This window comes from Myotis nattereri (assembly GCF_964212035.1).
Source record: "Myotis nattereri genome assembly, chromosome: 13".
In the NCBI taxonomy this organism is placed as follows: domain Eukaryota; kingdom Metazoa; phylum Chordata; class Mammalia; order Chiroptera; family Vespertilionidae; genus Myotis; species Myotis nattereri.
Genome location: NC_138088.1, coordinates 5,180,659 through 5,207,938, shown reverse-complemented (window position 1 = coordinate 5,207,938; position 27,280 = coordinate 5,180,659). Strand labels below are relative to the sequence as shown.

Here is a 27,280-nt window from a genome sequence, read left to right as displayed (position 1 = left end):
TGGCCCCCTGCGAGAACAGCCCTGAGAAATCACTTCTATCCAATCCCTGCACCAGGCTCTGCTGCTAGGAACCTGCAAGACCTGCCCTCGGTCATCTATTCACTCACTGCTCCCTGCTCTGCCAGGGCCTGAAGGTCCTGGAGGACTCCCTCCCGCCACAGTGCTTTACCCAGGAGCTATTTGACTATGAGCCAGCTCTCGCAAGAGATCAACCCTCAGGTTTCCTGCACATCCCCCTCGCGGTGCTGGGCCTCCCACAGTGCAGTCCGTGGTGCACTCACCTCCAGCAGCACCTCCAGCGGCAGCCACTGCTTGGGGCTGGCAGCTGCAAGCAGGAGCTCCCTCAAGAGGAGCTGCATGAACACCCTCAGCTGTTTCCGTGTGGGGTGGGACTTGGCAGGAGCCTGTAGACCCTCCACGATGCCCTCACCTTCAGCCTCGGCCCCAGGGCTGCTGGCATTCTGGGCGAACTCAGTGGTAACCCCCTCAAAGACAAGAGAACCCCAGTGTGAGTGGCTCGCACTGCCTCAAGGTGCTTTCCTATCTACTGCTGAGGGGTGCCTGGGTGACATTCTAATCAAACACATTAACGTGCAAGGAAATTGAGGGTCTGCAGAAGTAGGTGACTTGCCCAGAGTTCATGGCTCATAAGGGTGCCTGCTCTGTCCCTGAACCCAAGGGAGGTGGAGTCATGGAGAGAAGCAGAGCGTGGAGCTAGCGTGGCCTGAGGGCTTAGCAGAGAAGCCCAGCCGTGTCCTGGGCAAGTCCCTCCTCCTCAGAGCCGCAGCTCTCAGCAGCAAATGGAGATACGAAAGGGACGCCACGGAGATGGGTGAGCTCCAATGAGAGAGTCACACAGGCCACAGTGCCTGCCCTGCACATGGTCATCAGCTGGGCCCGCCTCCTGGGGCCCATGTCCTGCCAGCCAGGCTGTGGCGATGGTGACAGGAGGACCCTCAGGGGAAACAGGTGCTAGGCTTCAGCAAGTCCTGGCCTCCAAGTCCCTGAGGCACCGGCTTTCACATGCTCAGTTTTTACTTATAAAAATACAGGGAGATTAATGAAGCAGGCACCATTAGCCCAGCCACATCAGAAAATCAGAGATGCTGGGAGGCGAATGGCATGCCCAAGGACACACGGCCAGGGACTTCCAGTTCCTGCCAGTGACATTCCAAGAGCATTCATCTGCTGGCACCTCCCATTGCACATTCATAAAATTAATGTGGCCATTCTTAATTAAGCCATAAAATGGATTTAATGGCACCTAGGGAGGTGGTGGCCACATTAATTAGCTCTACGCGGCCTCAAAAGGGAAATACGCCATATAAATTCACAGCAGGCGCAGCCTCTGGCCACCAGCTTTCTGCATGAAGTGGATCTGTCACATTTTCTGTGCAACAAAGGCCTTCTGGAGCAGACTTGAACTGGGACACGCAAAGGAGGTGTGGAGAAACATGTGCTAGAAGTGGAGCCAGGGGCCCACGTCAGAGCCTGGCTCATCTGAGCTTGGCCAGGGAGGTGACTTTGGGCCAGACATGCCCCCAGGCAGAGACCCTGAGCAGGGGAGGAAGAGCCAGCCAGCTGGAACCCCGACTCAGCAAAGGGTGCGCTCGCCCACCGTGGCAGGGAGAGGAGGGGACCTAGGCTAAACATGTCAGGACTTCAGGGTTCTGGCCACGTGCAGGGGACCTGCTTGGGGGATGGTGAGGGTCAGCCTGCAGGGCTGTCCTTCCTCCCTGCCCAGCCTCAGAGGCTGGGGTCCAATCCCCCACCCCTCCAGTGCATCTTTTCCCTACTCTTACTTGTCTGCTGTATCACTTTAGTTGATATTAACCCAAAAGACCATTTTATCTTTTTGCAAATCTAGTCTTTATATTTAGTCTTTTATTAAAACAAATTACTTAGGGTGGCTCCGTGGCGCAATGGATAGCGCATTGGACTTCTAAAACAAATTACTCCTGAATTTTACTTGGCTATTTTTATTTTTTTTTAAATATATTTTATTGGTTTTTTACAGAGAGGAAGGGAGAGAGATAGAGAGTTAGAAACATCGATGAGAGAGAAACATCACATCTCCCACTGGGGATGTGCCCGCAACCAAGGTACATGCCCTTGACCGGAATCGAACCTGGGACCTTTCAGTCTGCAGGCCGACGCTCTATCCACTGAGCCAAACCGGTTTCGGCATACTTGGCTATTTGATTTGATTTTAAACTGATGGTGATAGAAAGGGTATGGGCTTTATGGTGAAAGTGTTGGGGGTAGGGAAGGGGCTATGGCAAGAGATGGGTGAGGTTTAAATCTTGGCTCATCACTTAGTAATCATAAAACCGTGATGTTTTCCACTCTCAACGTTTTACAGGTGAGGCTAGGTCCTAAGCCCCCCACTGAGCCCACAGGACCTTGCCAGCGCTGTGTCCCTGCTGTGACTCTCGCCCTCCCCGCCCCTGCCCCCGCCCCCGACTAACACACAGGTGAAAAGCGGGGTGGGAAGCGCCAGGCCCAGGGCTCTGGTGGGTGTCCAGTCGGTGGGGGCTGTCAGGGTGCACACACTTCGCTCACTCACCTGGTCCTTCAGCAAACACTCGTGGAGCAAACACTGCCTGCCTACACTCGCCCTCCTTACCCTCCGGGCCCTGCAGCCGCTCCTTTCGCTGCAGGGACAGCCTTGCAGACTGTGTCACTAGCTCCCGTTCCCTGTCCATCTCAGCTTCCTACACCGTCAAGGAGGGTGACCGGCAGGCCTCTGCCCGTCATCACCCGCTTCTCTCGGCTCCCAGACTCTCAGGCCACTGCGTCCCTGGGCCTGGCTCTGCCTCAAACTCACTCACATCTCTTCCCAGAGCATCTTCTACCCCCACACTCACACCTCGTCCTCAAGACCCAGCCGGTCCCTCTGCCCCCAGCCGCCCTCTTACTTCAAGGAGTCCCGAGTCGCGGTCTGCAGACTGGAGGAGGGTTTTGAGGACAAAAAGCAGGGGAGGACCGGCCTCCGGTCCGCCCGCACCCACCCAGTGGGTCTGGCCCACACGCACCCACTGGGGACGGAGTCTGTTGTTTCGCATGATCAGTGGGAGGGAATTCCACATAGAATTGGACGTGATCTGCCATCAAATGACTGAGGTTCCTAACAACTCGGAAAAAATGACTGAATCTGAGTTTAAATGACCTCACGCTGCATCCCAGCTGAGAAAGGAAAAGTTGCTGACTCACTGTTCCGGCCACACTGCCTTAAATGCCTCTTATTTGGGGGCGGCAGCAATCTTGCCCTTTGCTCTTGAGGGATGACACCCTTTGGCCCTGATTTCACTGGGGCAGGGGAGCGGCGTGTCCTACCTTGTTTGTTCCCAGTGGGAAGGTGACGACGGCCAAGGTCTGGAGGAACTCCGGGGCCCGCCAGGCGGGGTCCTGGGGGTAGGCGCTGTGCACCTGGCCCAGGAACTGCAGCACGCTGGCCGGGAACTGGTGCTCCCCAGCGCCGTCTCCAAGGCCTGTCGGGGGCTAAGAGGCACTGGGTGAGGCGTGTGTGGGAGCCTGAGGGTTAGGAGTCTAGGAAGGAGACCTGCTCTCCGAGACTCTCAGACACCTCACTGCAAGGCCCCTAGACGACTGACACTGGCCCTGGCACCGCCCGGGGAAGGGATTCACATGCACATGATTGGTCTTTCCCGTATGTCCAATGGCCTCTTATGACTCGACGTGGCCTTTGGGCTCGGGGAACTTGCAAATCAGGGTCGGCCACAGCCTTTCAGAGCCCAGCTGTCTGCTCCCAGCGCTAGACCCTGCCTTGGCTTATGTGCTCCCAGGACTGGCAGAACTTGAGGAGCCTCCTCCCCACCAGCCAGGGATCTGGAACGGATCATCTACTGAGCTAACACCCAGTCCCCAGAGGGACCTGGGGACCTCCACACCACCACCACCATAACCTGGCCTCGGTCACACGGCTGGGTCTCCGGGCTGCACACGAGTGTCCCCGGAGCTCAGCTCCCTAAACCGGCTGTACCAAGTCACTCTGTCTGGAGATTGGCTCCAGCCCCAGACTGTCCAGCTGCTGCCTCAGGGCCTGCCCTAGCGTGATGGACAGCCTGCAACTTGAAAACTGACCCACCCTGCAGAGCCAAGCCAACAAGCAGACGGAGGGTGCTCAGCCTGCTCCTGTGATTGCGCTACGTGGAGGTCAGGTCCTCCCTTGGCCAGTTGCTCAGCCCCGCCCCTCCCATCCATGGCTGCCTCATTTCCCAGGAGCTGCCTCTAGACCTGGCCCGTGTGCATGCGCCAGACATCCTGTTTAACAAGTAGATACCGAGTGCCTGGAACTGAGCCTCATACTAGAACACTCAAGCCTACTTATAGAAAGAAAGGCAATGGGCACGGGGCAGCTAGAAACCTGATCTTAAACTGGATCCTGCAAGGGTTTCGTATGGGCTGAGCAGGCAGCAGAGAGAAACTGCTCCTGGGGCCCCCACACCCGGCTTTTCCCCAGGTCCTAAGAGCGCAATTTTGATTTCCAGAGGAATACCAGCGATCAGGTTCAGAGAGTGGTTTCTGGAGTTCAATGCCTGGTTCGAATCCTGCCTCTGCTGCCTCTTACTGACAGTGTAGCTTTGGCCCAGTCCCTTCCCCCTACACCTCCAGTCCCAACTCTGTAAAGCAAGGATTGTAACATGAGCTATTTCATTTGGTTGTTGTGAGGATTGAATGAGACATTTGGTGCCTCAGGGTTACTTCCCAGTGACTAGCACAGGGTAAGCGGAAGCAGCTGGGAGAGGACTTGAACTTTCAGAAGGGAAACTTGGATTTTGTGTGTTGGCAACCAGGACCCCTGAAGGTTCTTAGGCAATGTGGTGGCCTGGAATGTAGGGCTAGCGCTGGACACACTGTCACATGCCCCTGCTCCACGACCCTGCCTGCGTGAGCTAACCTCACTGCTAATTCTACATTAGACCATGGAGATAACGCTGTTTCAAAGGATTGTTGCACGCGATGACTGTGAACTGTCTAAGAGGCCAGCAATGCAATACAGTGGGGCCTTGACTTACGAGTTTAATTCGTTCTGTGATGGAGCTCGTAACTCAGATTACTCGTATGTCAAATCAAAAAGTGAACGAGTGAGACACGTGATGCTGGGCTGATGTTGTGGCGTTCACTGTGACGTTCGCTGCGCCAACTAGCAGTGGGGTATCTGAAGCTGGCTCGTAACCCGAATTTTAGCTCGCAACTCAAAGCAAAAAATCGGCCGAGAGACGGCTCATATTTCGAAAAACTCATTAGTCGGGACACTCGTAAGTCAAGGCCCCACTCTACATTGGAAGAGACGTAGAGCAACTGGAACCTTCCAGCTAGAGTAGCAGCTGGTGAGAGTGCCGTTGGCATGTCACGTTGGAGAACTATTGGGTGCGATCTGCTAGAGCAAGTCATGTGCACAACTGATGGACCACAATGTCACTCCTGGGCATCTTTCTAACAGAAAAAATATGTATGTCTGCCCAAAGATATGTACAAAGCAGCTTTATTCCTATTTCCAAATGGGGAAAAAAAACACCCACAAGAACAGATAAATAAATTGTGATCAATTATCACAATAAAATACTACTCAATAGTAAACAAGGATGAGATACTGACACAGACAACATCGTGAGTGAGTCCCACAAACATCACGATGAGTGAAAGCCAGATGCAAGGAAAGCGTGCTCTCCGGTTCCATTTCTGTCACGGTTAACAAGAGGCGGGCTACGCTGTGGTGGGTTAGTTACCAACGGGCAGGGGAATGATGTCAAACCAACTGAAGTTCCGAGCAAACAATAATATAAAAAAAGGTCAGAGAGAGAAAATAAACTTTGAGAAAGATATGTCAGAGTTATTCTCTACAATTAAGTTTCTGGTCTTTTTCTATTATCCTTCGGTTTTTGCCTTTTATATGTTGGTGCTTGTCTACTGTACTTGGCACATGAGGGTCTAATGCCAGACATCTTCATTGAGCCCAACGGCCGTGAATGACTTTGCTTCTGTCACATGTTTAGATCTCAGACGGCTGGGTCTTGTTCACTGACCAGTCTGCGAGTCGCTCCTGTAACACCAGTGAGCCCTTTTATGTTGGATATAATGGAAATCTTTGGTCTTATTTTTCTACTTCTCTCAGCATGCCATGCATTTTCTTTATGTTAAATGCTTTCATGTTAATTCTTTTGTTTTGCTTTTTAAAAAATGAAACTACTTGGTTAGAAAGGTAACAGATTCCTGATCTGTAAACAGAAATACATCTTTCCAGGCACCCAAGGCTAATCGTGACCTTAGGCCTGCAGTGGAGCGCTGAATAGCTCCCAAAGACGGGAAGCGTGCAGATCACATGCTCTGACTAGGACCCAACAAACCGAGATGGGCAACCACAACGAAACAGACAGCTCAACCACATGGGCACCGAAAAAGATGAACCGAAGGCCTTTAAAACTGCAAGCACAGAAACTCTAGAAAACAACCAGAAATTGAAGATGCCAAACATCAAACTCTTGGAACTAGCCAGAAAAAACCCGGAGGGTGATTGGCTCTTTAATAAGCCCACAGGCCCTCGGCTTTTCCAGTAATGGGAGGGGTGGGCAGAAGACAGTGTGAACTCATCAGTTAAGAGTAAGAAGGGAAAGTAACCACAAAAATTAAATGAATTAAAAGAGATGATTTGTGCCAATTAAATAATTGGGAAGGTTTTTTAAAATTATAAATTACCTAACCTAGGTCAAGGAGACATTTAAAAGCCTAAAAAAGTCAAAAACAAAAACAAAAAAGTCAGGCCCAAGAAGTTTCATATGAACAATTTAAATAATATAAAAACTATGAATTTAATATATTCCTAAATGTAAACAATGAGTTTTTAAAATAAAGCTAGTATAATTTTGATATCAAAAGCTGACACTGGCCTTCATGTCTTAAATAACCTCTCCTCCCACCTCAGTGGCCCTGGGTGGCCTGAGGGCTCTCCAGGCATTGCGATCCCCTCCACCACACACATACACACACACACACACACACACACAGGTGGCTGCAGGCGAGAGGCCGGGCAGACAGAGGTGAGCTCCTTGAAGGGAGAGGCCCGTCTCCCCGCCATAGGGCCCCGCAGCTTCTGACCGAAAATGTTACCCAGAAATGCTCGCTTTGATGAATGCATGCATTCCCCAGTGAAGAAAGTCAAACGACTACGCAAGTGGGAAATAGAAAGCTGTTGGCGAGAGTGGCTACACTGCACTGAAAACATTTCGGCTGGTTCCCATTGTGCACCTGAGCTGTCCCAGAGCCGCCTCGCCCCTTCGATCAAGGATTCTGCATAACACTCCTAATGGCTGCCATTATTCGGACACTGCTGGGATTACTCCATAAGTGTTACCCTCCAACCTTGTCTGCCCGCCCCCCATGACGGCATGTGGGGAAGGGGCTCACCCGGCTCATGGTGGCTTTCAGCATCCTCAGGAGCAGCAGGGCCCCCTCCATGCACAGCCCGGCCCGGAGGACTTCCTCTGCGCGGTGTGCCCGCAGGAGCCCCTGCAGCGTGGCGTCCAGGCTGTCCTGAAAGAGGAGGAGGGCTGTGGAGAGGCCGCCAGTGCACGGAGTGTCCCACGGCCCGTTTGGAAAGACGGGACAGCAAACCCCTCGGCGGCGGCCGCTGGGGGAATTTCAGCCGCTGGGGGAATTTCAGCCGCTGGGTGCGTGAGGGAAACACGCATGTCCAAGCAGGTACTGAAGACCCCGCCAGCCACTTGTGCCGAGATTCGCTCTTCAGCCTGACACCACAAACACTGTCCAGTCAAGGTCACTGGTTCTTTGCAATGAGACTAGAGAAGGCGCTGAGGGCTCCAGTTCAGGGGAAGGTCAGGGTCCTCGCAGGCAGGCCTGACTCCGTCTCTTTAACGGGCTTGCAGAAGCCGTTCCAGTCCTTGCACCTGCGTTTCCCTCTCCGTGAAATAAAACTGCACTGTCAGCCCCACGGGGTTGTCACAAGTGCCAGGTGAGGCACATATCTCCTGAGGCTCCTGACACCCAGCAGCAGGTGTTCCCTGGACGCTTCCTCGGAGCGATGCCAAGGCAGGGTTCTGTGAACTTAGCACGGTGTGCAGACCCAGCTGTGGAGTGGGCTTTGTGCCACTATTATTATATATCAAGATTTAGGCTGGCCTTCTGTTTGCAAAGCTATGACCGCTCGCCATTTCAATTCAGGGCAGTTCAACTCAACTCAGTTAAGACCAAGAGACAATTTCTGATGCTGCTATTTGCCTGGTACCCAAGAAGGTGAGTAAAAGGCGGGTCTGTTGTCCAGGCGCTCAGCACCTAAAGAGAGATGCGGGCATGTAAATGTGTCCCTGCCACATAAGGCAAAGGATGCTGAGGCACTGGCAGGACGGCTGCCCCTGGAGGGGGTGAGGCAGGCGACCTGGGAGGGCGAGCTAATTAAAGGCACAGGCTGGGCAAGCACAGGGCAACTGCCTTGCTTGGAGGTGACTCAGGAGGATGCCAGCATGAGGGCCGGCAGGGAGCAAGCTGGGCAGCTGTGGGGCAGGAGACTTGGCACATGGAAGGTTTGTATTCGAATATTGGGGAGTACCAGGAGCACCCCAAGGTGAAGGCATGAAAGGCTCTGATCTGTGGCCTCCTCCTCCCCACCCCCAGCCTTCAGCATGGATTTCTCTAGCTGTGCCCAAAGGAGAACAATTCACCAGTGGACTGATGAGAATGGAGAGCTGCTAAGAGGAGGATGGGGCAGAGGTGGAGGAGGTCAAGGGTATCGGAAGAGCCAGCCACGGGGTGTGGCAGCCGGGGAGAGAATGGGTCAGGACCGTGGAAGCGGGAAGAATTGGAGCGAGCTAATGGAGAGTCTGAGGGAAGTGCCTTGGTCATGTGGCAGCAGAAAACCCAGTGTGTCCCTCCATCCCTGGGGGCCCCAAGGACCTACTTTGGGTCCACCCGTCAGCTCTGTGAGTGGCGTCTGGAGGAAGAAGGCGGACACGATGAGGTAGACTTCCGGAATGTGAACGTGGTGGGCCAGAAAGTCGTTCAAGACCCGGAATCCAGGAAGCAGGCAGGGGGCCTGGTCGGGCGCAGGAGGGTGGCTCTTCAGGTTATCTATGGATCGGAAAGGGCACACAATGCCACTGAGAACAATGCAATTGCTTCTGGCCATGGTGGGGACTGGCACACGAGGGAATCCCCTGCCACCCACTCCCCCCAGAACTGCCGGTTCGGAATGCACGCCATCACACAGGAAACAGACAAGGCTCCACGGGATCCTCTCCCTGTTCCTGACATGCGCACCCATCAGGATGTCCGCGCCTTCTGCGCAGCGTTCCACCCAGGATCCCGCAGGCAGGCCGTCCTTAAAGCGCTCGCGCAGGGCGGGGCTTGACAAAAAGTGCAGCAGCAGCTTCAGACCCAGCACAGTGGTGCTGGGGTGCAGGTGGCCCTGCAGGAGCAGCAGAAACCAGCCAGGCCCCAGGCTCAGGAACACCTCCTCCACTGTCCTAGGAGACCAACAAATGCAAGCGTCATGTCCAGAGAGGATGAGCAACATCCAGCCTCACTAGTCACCTAGGAAGGCAGATTAGGATTAGCATCTCAATACCACGTAGCAAGACACAGATCGCACTTTCAAGAAACGGTAAAAGAAACGCTGGCAGAGTTGCTGCAAAGTGGTTGAATTTGTCTATGAATGGCTGACGTGTAAATTGGTCAAAGGTTTTCAAAGCAATTGGCAACTACGTATCGATAGATGTGAAGCCTGCAGGCCCAGGGGGAGCTGTGCTCCACTGATATTCACACTCATGCAGTGTCTGATGGCCACCCTTCTAAGGACAGCAACATCTCTCTATATAAAAGGCTAAGCAACCTGCCAACTGGCCGGTAGTATGACGTGCACTGACCACCAGGGGGCACACACTCAACGCAGGAGCTACCAAGCAACAGCAACTTTGCAAAGTGCCCTCTTGCACTCCGGGACCCCTCAGAGGATGTCGGACTGCTGGTTTTGGCCCAATCCCTGCAGACCAGGTCGAGGGACCCCCCACCTGCCAGAGGGACCCGGGACCCGGCTCACTCTACAGACTCCCTTCGAGCCCTGGCACCACCCAAGGTGCGGCAGGCCAGGGAGGGATTACAGGAGGTTGGCTCCAGGGCATGTCCAGCCCATCTCACCCAGTCCCGCCCAGCCAGCCACCTTCTAATTAATTTCCTTTCAACGTGCACTGGGCCTCTAGTAGCCATATAAAACACATAATGGTTATTTACCTCCCTTTTGAAATACATTGGTCAAAACTAATCTAAACGGAATGGTTCAAAGTGTCTGCATCTTTATCAGTTCAGGCCAAAAAAATTACATGATTTATTGTCAGGTCCAAAAATGAATTTTAAAATGATGAGTCTGGCTAATACAGACTTGCTAGAGGGAACTGGGGAGCAGGGAGATGGGCAGCAACCCTAGAGGCAGTGGCTCAGCAAAGACCTGGGAGCAAGGGAAGGTCTGCCTGTCCCAGACAGTGTTCTCAGCATCAGCTGCCAGACTAGGCATGGTGAGGGTGTGGCCACCAGGCTAGGAATCAACAGGCTGTTCTGTCTTCTAGCCCTGTCTCTGAATTAACTAACTGCATGACTTCAGCAGAACTCTTGATGTGCTCTGCTTATTTCCTCAATGATGGTGATAGTGATAGTGATGGTGATGGTGATAGTGATAAGGATGAGGGTGAGGGTGATGGTGATAAGGATGATGGTGAGGGTGATGGTGATGGGTGATGGTGATGAGGATGAGGGTGATGGTGATGGGTGATGGTGATGAGGATGAGAGCGATGGTGATGAGAGTGATGGTGATGAGAGTGATGGTGAGGAGAGTGATGGTGATGATGGTGATGAGGATAATGGTGGTGCTGGTGGTGATGGTGACGGTGATGGTGGTGATGAGGATGATGAGGATGAGGTTGGTGCTGGTGGTGCTGATAATGATGGTGGTGTTGGTGATGATAGAAGTTCGCTTATGGAGTATTTACAGAATCCTAGGCACCACACTCCAGGCTACCCACATGTTACTTTCCATCTACAGCAAGTACTATTTTTATCTTTACATAGATGAGTAGAAGAGAGGCATTGAGGTCTTGAGTTACCTCCCCAAGGTCTCTGGGAACAGAACTGGGATTTGAACCCAGGGGGTCTAACATTTGAGCCCAGATGCTAAGCAATACACTACATTTCCTGTTCAAACATAAGGGGAAGGAAGGGTTTAGACTAGCTCATCTCCAAGTTCCCCACTGTGTTTTAATTCTAGCAATGCAAAGACTTATGGGCTGGCAAATTTTTAAGCACTATTTGCAAAGCGGTTTTCCTGAGGAGTAACCCCCACTGCTCCCCCAAACATATATAAACACTAAAATATCAATTTGTCAAGAGCAAGGATCGGGGCTGACATGCTCAGCACCACACCCTCACATCAAGGCACAGTGTCTGGCACATAGTAGTAGCTCAACAAATGACTGTTAAATAAATGACTCCAGGGTTGGAGGTAAAGCAATCAGTGGGAGAGAGGATGGGGTTTTATGATTATACATCATTTTGAAAGTTGATTGAAGGCAGAAACTTCTTTTTCCAACTTGGGAAAATAACTAGGTAACTAACAGTAAAAGAGCAGAAGAATTTGGCAAGCCTTTTCCTTGATAGATGTTATTTAGACTAACCATTTCTCCATTCTATTGTCTGCCAAATAAAGGACATCAAAATCAGTAATTGTCACAACTGCCAAAACAATAACAATTACACTGGAGCAATGGTGACAAAAGGAGTTTATTGTAATTATACCAAATCTGTTTTGAGTTACTATGCCCATTAAACATTTTCATTGGCATATCTTAGGGCAAGGTCTGCTTTATCGGGTGGCGGGAATGTAATTTTTTTTCTGACTAGTGCGGAAAACACATTGCAGACAGCTGACTCTGAGATACTAAACTTTTCATTAAGGAAAGGTTTTAACACCAAACCCTGTACGAGGCAACCCTCGTCAAGTCGCGCTTCCTGGAGCTACTTACTCAGAGGACAGATGAAGCTGGGAGGAAGATAGTACACTGAGCAGCATCTCCAGCAGCTGGTTTCTGAGCCAGATTGTCTTTCCAGATGTTTGGCTTCCAGCTACAAAAGAGGCCATTTAGATTTGAGAGGGAACGGATGTAAAGAGACTTATTTTCTGCAGTAAGCCATCACAGTCTCCAAATGCTTATTTCATTCAGGCATTAGGCCACGGAGGGGACTCCAAATTTTGTCATTCAATTCTAGACTTCAATACAATGCTTTTAAAATATTTTCAGAAAATGTTCTTAAAGTTGCCTCTAACTAGAGATGTTTTCCATCTCCCTTCTTTCACACACACACTCCTTAAAATGTATCTTACAGAAGAGGAATTCTTTAATTATCGTGGGCTGCAATGTTTCTTGAGCATCTAAGTGGCCGGGTCTAGCGAGGCATTGGGGGTAGCGGGTACAGACCCTGGTTCTCCACCTCGGGCCCTGCTCTCCAGCAGCTCCCAGACGAGGCTTTGGCACACCGATGTGGTAAAAATAGAGCTTGAGGAATAGCAAGAGGTTGCAGACCCAGTGGGGAAAGGAGCTGTACTTCTAGATGTTATTAAAGCCCCAAGGCACAGGTTAACACTGTCTCAACAGATGATATTCTTACAAAAGATTCTGAATGAAGGGCAGCTAAGTATCCTCACTGTTGGCCCATTTTCCACTCATTCACTCCCTAGGTTGGCCGTTTATTTGACAGCCACTGTGGGCGCAGACCCCACGCTGTAGCGAGGGAACCGGTGAAGCTGTGGAAGACTTCACGTCAGATCCCCCTCTATTTGGATTCTGGCCCACGTTCTTATTAAGGCCCTGATATCTGAGCCTCAGTTTCCTCATCTGCAAAATGGAAATGGTAATGCCTACTTTTCAGTCCAGATCTAGGAGAAGAGAGAACTTGTTTAGATTGGGCAGCGCTGGCCAGGAGAACCTTTTGCGCCGGCCCTGTCCATGCAGTAGCCACCGGCCTCCTGTGGTTATCAAGCCCTGGGACTGTGGCCGGTGTGACTGAGGGAAAGACTTTTTAACTGCACTTCATTTCAAGTAATTAAAATGGCACATGGGTTTGAGGCTCCCGGGCCGGACAGCACACCTGGAGAGCCAGGACAGAGCGCAGTGCCTGCTCCCTCACACCGGCCCCAGCAGAGGGGACACGGAACACGACAGCTGCTGCTCTGGGCCTGGCGGGGTGACACTCAGAGACACAGCCCAGCCTGTGCACAGAGGAGCCGGGGCTTTAGAAGCACAAGGTGACCCAGTGGCTCAGAGGGACTGGGAATGGCTAGTGCAGTGGGCACAGGGCAGGGCAGACACCCTTGGGAGGGAGCCGCACATGCAGCACGGACAGCGGGCGGCCACTGCGATGGGGCCCCTGTGATTGTCTCAGCCCCGCCCGCTACAGCCTGGCCCAGCACGTGTGGCTCTCAGGCTGGTGGCTGGAGCGGTCTCCTCACCAGGCTCCGAGGGCTCCAGGGCCCTGTCTGCGCAGATCTGCCGCTCATCCACCGAGGCGGGCTGGAGGGTGTACACCACGAACAGCGTGACCCTTAACAGAGAGAAGGACAGGCTCATGTTGCTGAACACACATGAAGGTTTCCTACACAGAACACCCCAATGTGGCTGCAAGGCAGGGTTTGAGGGGAGCACGCTATTCTTTGGTTAATGCAATATTTCCAGAGACTTCTACTGTCTGTCAGGATTCATCAGAGCAGTTAACTTGGGTCTGCCAGGTCAATAGAACAGGTGGCAGTGAGGATGGACGAGGTTAAGTGTCATGGGCTGGGCTGTTTGGAAAGTCTGCAAAGGGCAGGCGCACTGAGACCTCAGCCAGTGGTGACGGCTGTGCCCTTGGAAAGTCTGAATTCCTGGCAGGACAGGTGTGTCAGCACAGGGAGCGGGGCGCCCACAACCCTGCTGGGGTCTTGCACATGCACCCTCCTCTCAACAGAGACCTGGAACCCGCCCTGCATGGAAGGGGAGGGAGGCTGGGGTGAGTGTGGTCAGGGGAGGACTGGGCCTACAGCCCCTGGCAAACCAGCCCGAGCCCTGCCCTTGCCCTGGCAGCTGGGCGCAGTACCTGAGCAAGTCCTGGACACTGAAGTGGCCCCTCAGCTGCCAGCCCAGGATGGCGATGATGGTGGGGATCCTAGAGGGGGCGAGGCCTGGCTCATTGAAGAGGAAGACGAGCCTGGGTATCAGCTGTGCCTGGTGGGCCACGCCAGCGCTCCGGGGCCCTTCCCTGGGAGCCGGGAGAGAGGCGGTGAAAGCTTTCCCTGGGATGACCCAAATCTGCTGTGTTTCTGCTGAAAAGGTTTTCCAGGCCGGCGTGCTCTGTGGCCCTCGGCTCCAAAGCCACCAGACAAACTCGGAGCAAAGACAGCCACTGGAGTGTGACCCTGAGCACCCCATACCCAGGCCCGGCCTGGGAGCCGGCTGGTGGGCGCTCTTCCCGCCCCAAGCCACACAGTGGGTGAGCACTCAGGGGAACGAGGCAGAGTTCAAGCACCCTCGGCCCCTCCACGAGCTCATCACATGCTCTTTCCAGTAAATTCTACTCCCCTCCCTCTCCCCCTTTCCCCCCAGAAAACAGTTCCAGGGTGCACACCCACCTCTTAGCAAACAACAGGCACAGAGAGAGAGTGGAAAATGGGAAGAAAGCAAAGGTGGAGGGAGGGGAAATGGGTGGAGTGCTCCTTCGGGAAGTGCCTTTTGGCTCTAACATCTGCCACACTTGCGTCCCTGACACCCTGACACTCGAGAGGCAGAGCCAGCCCAGTCTGTGTGTCTGTTGCTTGTGAGCACTGCCCCCGCCCCCATCTTTCCTGAGCTTTCTCATCGCAGAGCTGAGCAGACTGCTTTCTGCATTTCCTCTCCCCTGCTGCCTGGAGGGCCTCCTTCCCCTCTCCCCTTGCAGCCCCAGAAGCCCCTGAAATGCAATGGGGACACGTTCCCCCCCCCCCCCGCCTCCCTCCTCCCTTATCCTGATCACAGCCCACAGCCGCTGGGTTTCTTCAGGAGCCACTCCTTCCTAACTCCCCTCCACTCCCTGGACATGCAGTCCTGCGCCGGCCTGTGGGGGACCAAGCAGCCCTCGCTGGGCTGTGCTGAGCACAGGAGGTGCCCTGAGGTGCCTGCGGCCCTGCCACAGAGACTGCGGAAAGGACAGAGGAAGAAAGCAGAGACTAGATGGGGACAGACCTCAGACAAAGGGGTGTGAGTGGCGCCAGCCCCAGGGGAGCTCGGCCCCTTTCTACTGTATGAGCAATGAATTCCTTCTCCACTTCCTCCCACCCTTTCCTCTCTCTCTTCCTTCCCTGAGTTGGTTGGAGTGTGGTTCTGCCACTTACAACCATAGCACCCTGACTGCCCTGCCTCTGAGGGGACTGGTGGGAAACACCAGCGGAGAGAGGGTGGGAGAGGTGTGTCCCTTCTGCTGGCCACACTGAGCCCTGACGCCAGAGCCAGGAAGCTGCTTCCGAGGCCCCAAACCCGCAGGGGAGACACCCATGCCCACCTGCGTGAGCCTCAGGGAAGGTGCTGCTATAGACTGCGTGTTTGTGACGCCACAATTGTGATGTTGTTGTTTTTTTGGTTAAGCCTCACCCCAGGATATTTTTCCACTGATTTTTTTGAAAAAGTGGAAGAGAGGGGTAGAGACACAGAGAGAGAAACATTGATGTGAGAGAGACACATCACTTGGTTGCTTCCCACACTCACCCTGACCAGGGCAGGGGATCGAGCCTGCAACCGAGGTACATGCCCTTGACCGCAATCATACCGCGACCCTTCAGTCTGAGGGCCAAAGCTCCACCCACTGGGCCAGGCCCGCTAGGGCTCTCTGTTGCTGTTGCTTGTTATTCCCCTAAATTCTTATGTGGAAACCTACCCCTCGGCCGTGGGCTTTGGGAGGGGATTAGGTCGTGAAGGCGATGCTGGTGATGGGATCAGTGCTCTCACGAGAGACCCCAGTGACCTTCCCAGCCCCTCCCACGGTGCGGACAGTGAGAAGACAGCCGCCTCTTCATTGGAGGCGGGGTCCTCACCGGGCACTGATCTCCCATCTTAGACCCTCAGCCTCCAGCCGGGGAGGAATAGATTCCGCTGTTTATAAGCCACCTGTCCTGGGCAGTTTTGTTACAGAAGCCTGAGCCCTCTAAGCCGGGCGCGCTGCCTCAGAGGACACGCACTCAGAGAGAGAAAGAGAGAGAGAGAGACAGAGAGAGAGACAGAGAGAGAGAGAGAGGGTGAGGGCCGTGGGCGTGCCCTGCCCTCTCCGTCCCTTTTCTGGAGAGAAGCCCTGGCTTCTAACGTCCAGCGGCCGAAGCCCAGCCTACCTTGGCGACCGGAGGACTTCCAGGAGGTGGGAGAAGAGGGATTGCTCCACGTTGTCCGCGGCTCTCATCCAGAGCTGGAAGACAGAAGCGCCGGTGAAGCAGGCCACAGAACGGGCCTCCGACAGCGCGAACGCATAGCCGCTGGGCTGGTCTCCTCGGCCTGCAGTCACCAACCCAGTTTCCCTCTGGAATCGGATCCAATCTCCTGACAGCCTGGAGGTCTTTGTCCTGGGACAGCTCAAACACCCCATCTCTCCTCATCTCCGCAGCTGCCTGGCCCTAAACGATGGGTCTAGAATTCAACAGGACACCTGTGCTAACCAATGTCCGCCCAGGCCGGGGCCTGCAGCCCGGGGTCCACACGCCAGGCTCCTCTCCTCCTGCAAGGCCAATGCCCGTGTTCCCACTTCAGAGATGAGAAAACAGGGTCAAGACAGTCAGCCGAGTGACAAGTCCCATTCACCCCCAGCAAGCGGCAGGACTGGAATTAGAAGCGGGCCTTCCCTTTCCGGTTTTACGCTGTGGTAACTAAACACCCGACTTGTGTGTGCAACACTTTCCTCATAAAGCCTGCAGCACAGCCCACGCCCCTCCTCCTGCACAGCAGAACCGTGACCGAAGCCAGAGGGGAAGCCCTGAGATCCCGGGAGTGAGCTTATCACCGAGGCGGTTTCATTCACAGTGAACAAAAGGCAGCTGCTATCCGTCCTCTGGGGCCAAGTGGATGGCGATCCTTGTGTCTCATTTCCACCTCACTCGAATGACACAGGTGGCCGTGGGTCAGTAATGAACCTCACGCAATGACACAGGTGGCCGTGGGTCAGTAATGAACCTCACTTGATGACACAGGTGGCCGTGGGTCAGTAATGAACCTCACATGATGACACAGGTGGCCATGGGTCAGTAATGAACCTCACGCAATGACACAGGTGGCCGTGGGTTAGTAATGAACCTCACTTGATGACACAGGTGGCCGTGGGTCAGTAATGAACCTCACGTGATGACACAGGTGTCCGTGGGTCGGTAATGAACCTCATGCGATGACACAGGTGGCCGTGGGTCAGTAATGAACCTCACGCGATGACACAGGTGGCCGTGGGTCAGTAATGAACCTCACGCGATGACACAGGTGGCGGTGGGTCAGTAATGAACCTCATGTGATGACACAGGTGGCCGTGGGTCAGTAATGAACCTCATGTGATGACACAGGTGGCCGTGGGTCAGTAATGAACCTCATGTGATGACACAGGTGGCCATGGCTCTTGTGGGGGAAGCAGAAGAGCACAGTGACCCAAGTCTATCAGGAGGCCAGTGTAGGCAGAAACCATCTCTCTCGGATCCCCAGGGCCTGGCAGCACACCTACCACTTGGTGGGCACTTACGAAGAATCCATTATTTTTTTAAGAGTGGACGTACAGGAAATCCAGGTGAACTGAGCGCGCTGCACTAAGCCCGAAGCAGGCTGGCAGAGTCCCAGCCCTGCAAGCTCACTCCTGCTCAGTGCACAGAGCGGGCGCTGCCGCGTGCAGAGCCCATGTGGGCTGCGGGGGCTCCAGTCAGGCACCTCCAGGCACAGGTCGAGGGCCCTGCACACGCGGCATCTTCACTCACAAAGGCAGTCCCTGAATAAAGGCCTTGCCAGTGTGGGAGCTGGAGAACTGAGAGCGCAAGACATGACCCCAGCAATCTCCTTGCTGCTGTGCCCCTGCCCTCCTCCCCCCAGGGCACTGGAGCAGTCCCAGGTTGCCAGAGCACATCGGATGCTGCCTAGCCCTTTCGGAAATTCCTTTACATTGTACCAAATAGGCTGGAAATGTAGACAGTTGAATCTTTTGCTGCTTATCCTGTCTTATAACCCCTACCAAGGACTGCGTTGAGATGGCTGACTTAAATATCGAATGGACCATGTGTCCAACTGTGCCCTCTCCCACCCTGAGACCACGGCACATGCCACCATGGCCTGCCTGTCCCTTTTAAAGACCAGAAACCTGAGACTTGACTACCCTCCACTTCCTGTCCCTCCTGCTCCTCAACTGCCCCCCTCCCTCTCCACTGTCTGTCCAGTCATCACAGATCCCCCTTCCCCTGTAACTGATTTTCTTGTCTCCAAACCCACCCTCTTTTCCAATGACTTGTGCTATTAAAAGTTGATTCTCCCACTGGTATTTTAACCACCCCTTTTCCACTCCTTCCTCCTCTTGGCCAACAACCAGACCCGTCTCCTATCTTAAGCCCTGAAACTCCCTCCCTCTATTTTCTTCTCTCTTCTTCGTCAAAAGCCTGCCTCTACTTCCCTCCTCCTCTCCACTCTTCACCTGCGTCTGACCCATTATTTATTTCTCTTTAGGTCTGTCATTACTTCCAAGTGACCTCCCAATACAATACACACATCACTGCCCTCGTTTTACTTGAAACTCTTCTTGTCATCTTACATTTTTATTTTGTTTTACTTTGGTGTTAACTGGTTGCTTGTTTTCTTAGCCTCAGTTTTAAAGGCACAGCTCACTCGAGGATGCTGGTTCCCAGGAAGGGTGGTGCCCTGGTCGTTCCAGGAGCAGCTGGGAGCTTGGGGTCCTGCACAGGTAACTGCTGGGCCGGCTGGTGGCAGGGGTGCCCTGGAGCCCAGCGGCGGAGCGGGGCGTGCTCTCTTGTCTCTCCGTGCAGGAAAGCGGGTGCACAGGGAGCCGGGTACCGGGCCTCGCGGCGGCCTTCACAGGCCTGGCGCTCATCTCAGACCCAGGCCACAGGGCACTTCCTGGACGGGTTCAATTCGCTGATGATTTCCTCAGGACTTGGAGAGCTACAGTTGCCAATAGGATTGGCCTTCACTTTTCAGGTTCCCATCCTGTCCTTCTTTGGTTCAGGTGTCCAGATCAGCTAATAAAATAACCTGGGAGTGTTCCTTTTTCAGTTTCCTGGAGGAGTTTTTAAGGCTGAGAGGGCCTACGTACTGACAGGTGGAACTTCTCTACAGACAACTGGGCCTTCCTTGTGGATTTCGTTTGTAAGATTTTAAAGCCGTGATTCTATCCCTACCTGGTTTGACTCAGTGGATAGAGTGTCGGCCTGCGGACCAAAGGGTCCCGGGTTTGATGCCAATCAAAGGCATATACCTCAGTTGCAGGCTCCTCCCTGGCCTGAGCCCTGGTCAGAGCGTGTGCAAGAGGCAACCAATCAATGTGTTTCTCTCACATCAATATTTCTCTCCGTCTTTCCCTCTGTCCTCCACTCTCTCTAAAAATCAATGGAAAAATAGGATTAAAAATAAATAAATAAAAATAAATAAATATGATTCAATTTATTTGATGATTATGGTCCATTTGAGTTTTTTTTTCTTTCTTTTTGAGTGAGTTGGGAAACTTACATTTCCTTGGAGATTGTTCAGATGAGCTAAGGTTTCATATTTATTGGCATAAAGGTGCCAGCCCTACTCTCCTACTCCCTCACCCTGCTCATCCCCATGGACCTCCCTCCTCCCCCCTCCCCCTGCTCATCCCCATGGACCTCCCTCCTTCCCCCTCCCCCTGCTCATCCCCATGGACCTCCCTTCTTCCCCCTCCCCCTGCTCATCCCCATGGACCTCCCTCCTTCCCCCTCCCCCTGCTCATCCCCATGGACCTCCCTCCTTCCCCCTCCCCCTGCTCATCCCCATGGACCTCCCTCCTTCCCCCTCCCCCTGCTCATCCCCATGGACCTCCCTCCTTCCCCCTCCCCCTGCTCATCCCCATGGACCTCCCTCCTCCCCCCCGCCCCCCTGCTCATTCTCATGGATCTCCCTCCTTCCCCCTCCCCCTGCTCATCCCCATGGACCTCCCTCCTTCCCCCTTCCCCTGCTCATCCCCATGGACCTCCCCCCTCCCCCCCCCCCCGCCGCTCATTCTCATGGATCTCCCTCCCTCCCCCTTCCCCTGCTCATCCCGTGGATCTCTCTCCTTCCACCCTGCCAGCATTATTTAGCGTCCTTCCTGCCTTTTACCCTGACCAATCTCAGCAGTTTATTCTATTAGAGTCAGTTATTGGCCTCATTGATCCTTTCTGTGGTTGTTTCTTTCCTATTAAAACAGTTGATGTTTTCGTCTTCGTTGTTCCTTCTTTCTTTCTTGGAATTTAGTTTTAGTTTGTTTTTAGTTTGTGGTTTTCTGTTTTGTTTCATTTTTCAGTTGTTCTAACTTCTTAACCTGAAGCCTCTGTTCATGAGTTTAGAATGTTCTCTTTCTGACAGGCTCGCTGAGGGGTATACAGTTTCCTCCATGCCCCGCTTCCAGCAGCCTCCCCACAGTGCTTCGGTATATAGTGTTTTCCTTGTTGTTCAGTATAAACCAATTCTCGTTTCAATTATAATCCTCATTGATCCTCTTTACCTCACCGCCTTTTGGAAATTCAGGTTCCAAATCTCCCACCTGGATTTCTGCAACAATCTACGGACCATCTCCCTGCCTGGGGGTCTTGCCCCTGAGAAATCGACCTAAAGTAAAATTCTAACGTGTCCCCGAGGAATCAGTAGTTTAGCCAAACTTGTCAATAATCCAGTTTATTTATAAAGCCTTTACCCTAGTAATTCCAAGGAATTTTTAATTGAGGGGAATGTATGCACAAAAGTACTGTGTATAAAAGCGCTCATTTATAACAATAATACATGGAAATAATCTAGGAGTTTGACAACACGGAATGATGTTAGGCACAGCACAGATTCCATCCTGACCGCGGAACAATGCTTGCAAAGTCCATAATCTATACATATAAAAAGCCTAAGCGACTGAACGACCTAATGACTGAACAACTGGTTGACCGGTCGCTATGACACACATTGACCACCAGGGGACAGACTCTCAATGCATAGGATCGGGCTCCCTCCTGTCTAGATTGGGCCTGTGGGGATCTGGCTGAAACCAGCGATCCAACATCCCTCGAGGGGTCCCAGATTGCGAGGGTGCAGGCCAGGCCGAGGGACCCCACCGGTGCATGAATCCGTGCACCGACCTCTAGTAAATTGATAAATGTTTATGTTAATGGGAAAGGATAGGACTAATAACATCCACACCAAGGTCATAACTGATAAAACATAGAGCTGGTAGAAAATATAACAGCACTCACAGAGAGCTTAACAAGCAGCACTCAAGGTCAGCAACAGTTGTCTGGGTCTCAGAAATAGTTTCATGCCCCCCCCCCCCCCACACACACACACTTTTATCTAATTTAAAGCATTCTGTAATAAGCATATATTATCTCTAACTTTAAAAAGTTTTAAAAATACTTCCATGGACTCGGGCACACATGGACTGAAATGCATGTCCTGTGGCTCATCTTCTGCCCTCTCCACCCGCCCCCTCTGCCTCACCTCCTGGCAGCGGCTCCCCAAGCCCCTTGCTCTCAGTCCCCTGGCTGCTTCCATCCCCCAGGTGTGCGAACAGCAGGCCCTCTGCCTGGTGGTCCCTCTGGGAGCCTGTAGACTCCGCCCAGCCCTGAGCTGCGAGGCTGAGCCGGCTCTCACTGCCCCGTGCCTGCCTCCCTCACACCCGCACTCTGGTGCCTCCTGCACGTGTCCAGGCTCGGCAGCTGCGTGGCGGGGCTGCCTCCTGTCATCACCGCCCCGTGTGCACTCCGTCAAGGATGCTCCCCACAGGCCTGCCCACCTCAGTCTTGTTTCCTCGCTGCCCTCAGGCCTGCCCCGGCATTTCTCAGTCACTCCTCTAAGGGGGCCTTTGTGAATGGCAGCCCCAAAGGAATCGGCAGCCTTTTAGTCCCATGTACAGTATATAAGGTGCCGCCCTGCAGTTCAAAATCCTTTCCCAGTTTGCATCTGGCTTACGGAAGACACTGACCTCTATTTCACCATCGAAAATGCAACTCAGAGAGGCCAGGAGATTTGCCCAGGGCCACTGGGGAGGGACTCCATTATGAAGCTGGGCCTCCCCTCTCAAGCCTTTGGGGTTTCCCCTCACAGCCATCCTGCCATCAGGAAGCCAGGCTCCCCCTCACCCCCCTGCAGGCTCCCCCTCACACCCCCTGCAGGCTCCCCCCTCGCCCCCCTGCAGGCTCCCCCCTCGCCCCCCTGCAGGCTCCCCCTCACACCCCCTGCAGGCTCCCCCCTCGCCCCCCTGCAGGCTCCACCCTCACACCCCTGCAGGCTCCTCCCTCACACCTCCCTGCAGGCTCCTCCCTCACACCTCCCTGCAGGCTCCTCCCTCACACCCCTGCAGGCTCCCCCTCACATCCCCTGCAGGCTCCCCCTCGCCCCCCTGCAGGCTCCCCCCTCACACCTCCCTGCAGGCTCCCCCCTCACACCCCTTGCAGGCTTCCCCTTTGCCCCCCTGCAGGCTCCCCCCTCACACCTCCCTACAGGCTCCCCCCTCACACCTCCCTACAGGCTCCCCCCTCACACCCCTTGCAGGCTTCCCCTTTGCCCCCCTGCAGGCTCCCCCTCACACCCCCTGCAGGCTCCCCCTCACACCCCCTGCAGGCTCCCCCCCATCTCCGTTTACCTCAAAGTCGCAGAGGACATGCTGGAAGACCCCGACGTTGGTCTGGGCGGAGGGCCCGAAGCCCAGCTCGGCAGTACCTGAGACGGCCAGGATGAGCTGCAGGACGCGGTGGGTGAGCAGGGAGCTCTTTTTCCTCAGGAGAAACGCCATCACCTGGAAGGTCAATGCAGGAGCAGCTGGAGCCGAGTGCCTCTGAGGCCTCTCCTTGCCCGCTGTCCCCTGTCCCCGCGCCTCTGCTGAGCCGCCTGGAACCCTGCTTGGCGGGGCTGCCTCCTCGGCCTGTGTCCCAGAAGCACCTCACACGCCCACCGCTGCGCTGCTTCCCTGCCACTGCCCACCGGTCCCCCCTGTGACCGACTCGCCACAGGGCCTGCCTTCCCGACTCTCCCTCTGTCACCAGAACGCCCCTCGCTCTCTCCTGGTTTCCTTCCGATGCTCAGGGCTCTCTCATCCGCCGTACTGGACCCCACATTCACAGCCATCCCATCCATGCTGCATATCACCAGGAAGGCACTGACTACCCACGAACCCCGATAACCCCATCACTCCGGCTGCAGCCACCAGACACGCCCCTGTACTGCGTGCGCCAGACCCCGGGAACTGGCAGCTTCCGGCACCTGTGCCGGGGCGGCACTGGCAGCCCCGTGGCCCGGCCCATCTCAGACACCAGTGCGATGGATCCCCAGCCTCCTGCTGCCGTTGACCTCAGCCTCACAAAGTCAGGCTGTGTAGCCAACCACTGGCATCTGGGTCCTCATGCACCCATCCCCTCCGGTTCTCAGCTCAGCTCTCCCACAGCTCAGGTCCTTGTGCCTGGATCCGAACCAGTCCACCCCTTTCCCCATCCACTCAGGCCCCTTTCAATGTGCCCCCGGGAAGTTGTCCTTGTTTTACAGCCGAATGTCTGTGTTCTTCCGACATCTCTGTGTTGAAACCTTTGCCTGGCGATGTGATGACACTCGGAGGTGGGTCCTTCGTGATGTAGTGAGGAGTAGATGAGGGCCGGAGCGTCGAGCCTCACAAAGGGACCAGTGTCCTTACAAGAGGCATGAGACCTGCCTCTCCTGCTCTCCGCCATGTGAGGGCCAATCAGAAACTGGCCTCTGTGATCCAGGAAAGGGCCCTCGCCCCACCTGACCGGGCTGGCACCCCGGTCTTTGACTCCCCAGCCTCCAGAACTACGCGAAAACCAATGTCTGTTGTTACAAGCTACCCAGTCTCTGGTATTTGTTACAGCAGCCCAAACTAAGACAACTGTGATCATCAAATATCAGGATCCCCTTAGATTGTCCTGGTCAGGTCTCTGACACATCTGAAACCTGGTGACACCCTCGCCCTCCTCCGCCCCCAGCACACAGTCAGGAGGCTGAAAGCGGCTTGAGGAAGGTCGCCCTCACTGGCTGGTTCACTTTACACTATCGGAGCGGAGTGTCCAGCTGGCACGCAGGCTAACTCTGTTTCTCCAGCAAGCTGGTTCTCCGTGTCCGAAAGACAGTGTTTCATCTCCCCTTCCTCCCCCAACCTTCCTTCCCTGCTACCACCCACCTCATACTCTGCTGAGAAGACAGAACCCATCAGCCATGAGCGCTCTCGCCTTCCCACTCCTCCTCAGTAACACCTGCGCTGCGTGCCTTCCTCTCACAGGCAAGGTCCTGCCTGGCCTCCAGCCCACTTCACCAGGACTCTGTTTCTTGAGATAATTCTCTCTTCTCTTCTCTCTCTCTCTCCTCTCTCTCTCCCTCCCTCCCTCCCTCCCTCCTTCCTTCCACCAACAGAAGGCTCTAGTATTTCTCTTCTTAAAAATAGCCCTCCCTTGAGCCCGCATCCCTCTAGCTCTGGCCCCACGTTGCTACCCCTCTCCTTAGCAAGGTCCCCGGTGACTTCCAGGTGCCGATCCCCTGGAAATACATCTTCCTTAGTTTGCTTCGTCCTGAGCATTGTTCGACTGCACTGGCCTTCTCCAAATGCTTCTTCTTCCAGACTCTGCGGCAGCTTTCTTTAGTTTGTCTTCCCTCTTTCTTCCCAATCCCCTTCGCTGGTTGGGCTTTAATCATTTCCCATCTACTAGGTTAGCTCCTGTGTCTTCCTCGTGAGTTCTCTTCTCTGTTCTCTCTACTCCTCTTTGACCATTTCATCAATTTTCTTGGATTAATAGCATCGCGCTGATATTGATGACGCACATTTATGCCCAGCTCAGCTTGTCCCTCTAAGCTCGAGCCATCTACCCACTGGACAACTGACTTTTGGTCTCACAAACTTTTCAAACTTAGGAGGTTCCAGTAGCTCCCTCCTCCCTGCCTGCTGTCTTCTGGCATGTGCACCGGCTGCTCTCCTGAGCGGTCTTCCCAGACTGCTCGCAAGGACCCAAGTCTCTCCAGGTCAGGAAAGCAGTCACAGAGCAGACTGGCTTCTATCCCAGACTCCTGCTCAAATCTCACCCCTCCGATCCACCTTCCACACTCGTGTTAAAGGTCATTCTGAAGCATTGATCACTCCATTTCCCAGTCCCAAGCTTCCCTGTGGCTACTCATCATTTCCAAGGTAGAAACCCATGCTCCCTGGAGGGCAGATTTCTGGTCCTCCCCTCGCCGCCCGGCTGCCGTGCAGTGGCTCACACCTGTCCTTTCCCCGCAGCCCTGCGGGGCAGCTGCGTGTGTTTTTAATGCCGGTCTGAATGCTATCCTTCTTTCCCAGGCTATGAAAATCCATCCTATGAACCTCAGGATGTCGCCCAGGCTGAGAAGAGGAGAGTAAGTTGGATGAAATAACAAGTAGAAAGATATACGCTTTCCTGGTGCTCTCAAATCCACTCAGCAAATCAGCAAATAAATACAGTGAACGTCTGAAAAACGATGAGATCCCCTCCCAAGTGAGCTGGTGCATTGAAGACCCCCGCTATCATTCTCTGGCTCAGTCACAGGCTTGACTACAAACCTACTGTCTAGCAGGCGCTCTCAGGGTGCAGCAATGAACAAGCAGACCAGGCCTGCCCTCCTGGTGCCTCGGGGCAAACGGACCCCAAACACAGCCTGTCCAGGTCGTGCCGACTGGACACGTGGGTTATGCAGAAGAAGAAGGGATGCGGTAGGATGCGGCTCTTTAGAAAGAGGCAAGGTAGGCAAGAACGATAATAACCTGGTGTCTTTACGTAAGCCTGGCATTGCCCCCCCTCAGCACTGCCAGCCTCCCTTCTGAATTCCCATGGAGACATAAATGCCTGGAATGTTTCTTCTTTAAGCCACAAGAAGAGCTTATAGACTTCCTTCTTCTGCCGCCATGTGCACATTAAAGCCCTGAATCTGGTGGGTTCTTTATTCAAATGAAGTATACAAAGTCTTCATCTCACAGTATTTCTCTGCCTGTCCTATTAGACAGTGATGTAAATTGAATGTTTATGCCCCCCCCTTTCATATGTTGGAACCTAATCCCCAGTGTGATGCTATTAGGGGGTACTGCCTTTGGGGGTCATTAAGTCACGAGGGTGGAGGCTCTAGTGGGATTGGGGTCCTTACACGGAGACTTCAGGTGCTCCCTCACCCTCCACCTTGTGAGGACACAGAGAAAGGTGGGCATCTATGAACCAGGCAAGCCCTCACCTCACACCATCTGCCACACCTCGTTCTTGGACTCCCAGCCTCCAGAACTGCGAGACACCAATGTCTGTTGTTTATACTCCCTCCTCCCCCCCCCCTGGTTTATGGTGTTTTGTTACAGCAGCCTGAACAGACTAAGACAGACAGTGAGTTTCCGGGAGGGAGAAGCTAACCCCATTTTGTTCGGCCGCATCCCCGGTGCCTAGCACAGTGTCTGGCTCTTAGGCAGCACTCAGTCAGCATGAGCAGAGCAAAGGAAGCCAGGGCTACTCCTTGCCTCTCCCACCTCTTCCTAAAAGCCCAGGCAACCCACTCCCCTGGTCCGCCAATCGCCATTCTGTTTTCTTTTTAAAAAATGTCTTTATTGGTGTTTTAGAGCGAGAGGAAGGGAGAGGCACACCTCCTACTGGGGTCAAGCCTGCAACCCAGGCATGTGCCCTGACCAGGAATGGAACTGCTGACCTCTTGGTTCATGAGTGGATGCTCAACCACTGAGCCACACCAGCCGGGCCCACCGCCTTTCTTTTTCATGAGGCTCTTTCGCCTCCTACCCATGTGTGAGGCGGCACCTCTGCACCTCCTAGCATGTCCTCTCCCCCAAGGCACGTGCTCACATGACGGGCCCTTGCTAAGCACTCGCGACAGGGCAGGTTCTGCTTGGCAGCAAGGAGATGGGGGGCAGGAGAGCCAGACGCTCTGTGGAGCTCGGAGCTCCGGGAAGAAGCTGGGGAGCCACTGAGTGGCAGGTGCGGTGGCCCCGGAAGAGAGTCTTGGACACGCTGCGTTCAGTTACTAC

At 54.1% G+C, this 27,280-nt stretch overlaps 1 protein-coding gene across 1 annotated transcript in view; it reads right to left on the bottom strand.

Annotated features, from left to right (window-relative positions):
* WDFY4 (WDFY family member 4) overlaps positions 1–27,280 on the bottom strand; it is a gene marked incomplete at its 5' end in the record, with an annotated part of 233,527 nt that overhangs the window by 118,307 nt on the left and 87,940 nt on the right. Inside the window, 10 exons of the mRNA XM_081104486.1 lie at positions 282–485; positions 3,337–3,501; positions 7,429–7,554; positions 8,936–9,105; positions 9,295–9,500; positions 12,046–12,145; positions 13,530–13,621; positions 14,153–14,314; positions 16,410–16,483; positions 22,892–23,044. Coding sequence (XP_080960612.1) covers positions 282–485; positions 3,337–3,501; positions 7,429–7,554; positions 8,936–9,105; positions 9,295–9,500; positions 12,046–12,145; positions 13,530–13,621; positions 14,153–14,314; positions 16,410–16,483; positions 22,892–23,044 — 1,452 coding nt within the window. The remainder of the gene's footprint in view (positions 1–281; positions 486–3,336; positions 3,502–7,428; positions 7,555–8,935; positions 9,106–9,294; positions 9,501–12,045; positions 12,146–13,529; positions 13,622–14,152; positions 14,315–16,409; positions 16,484–22,891; positions 23,045–27,280) is intronic.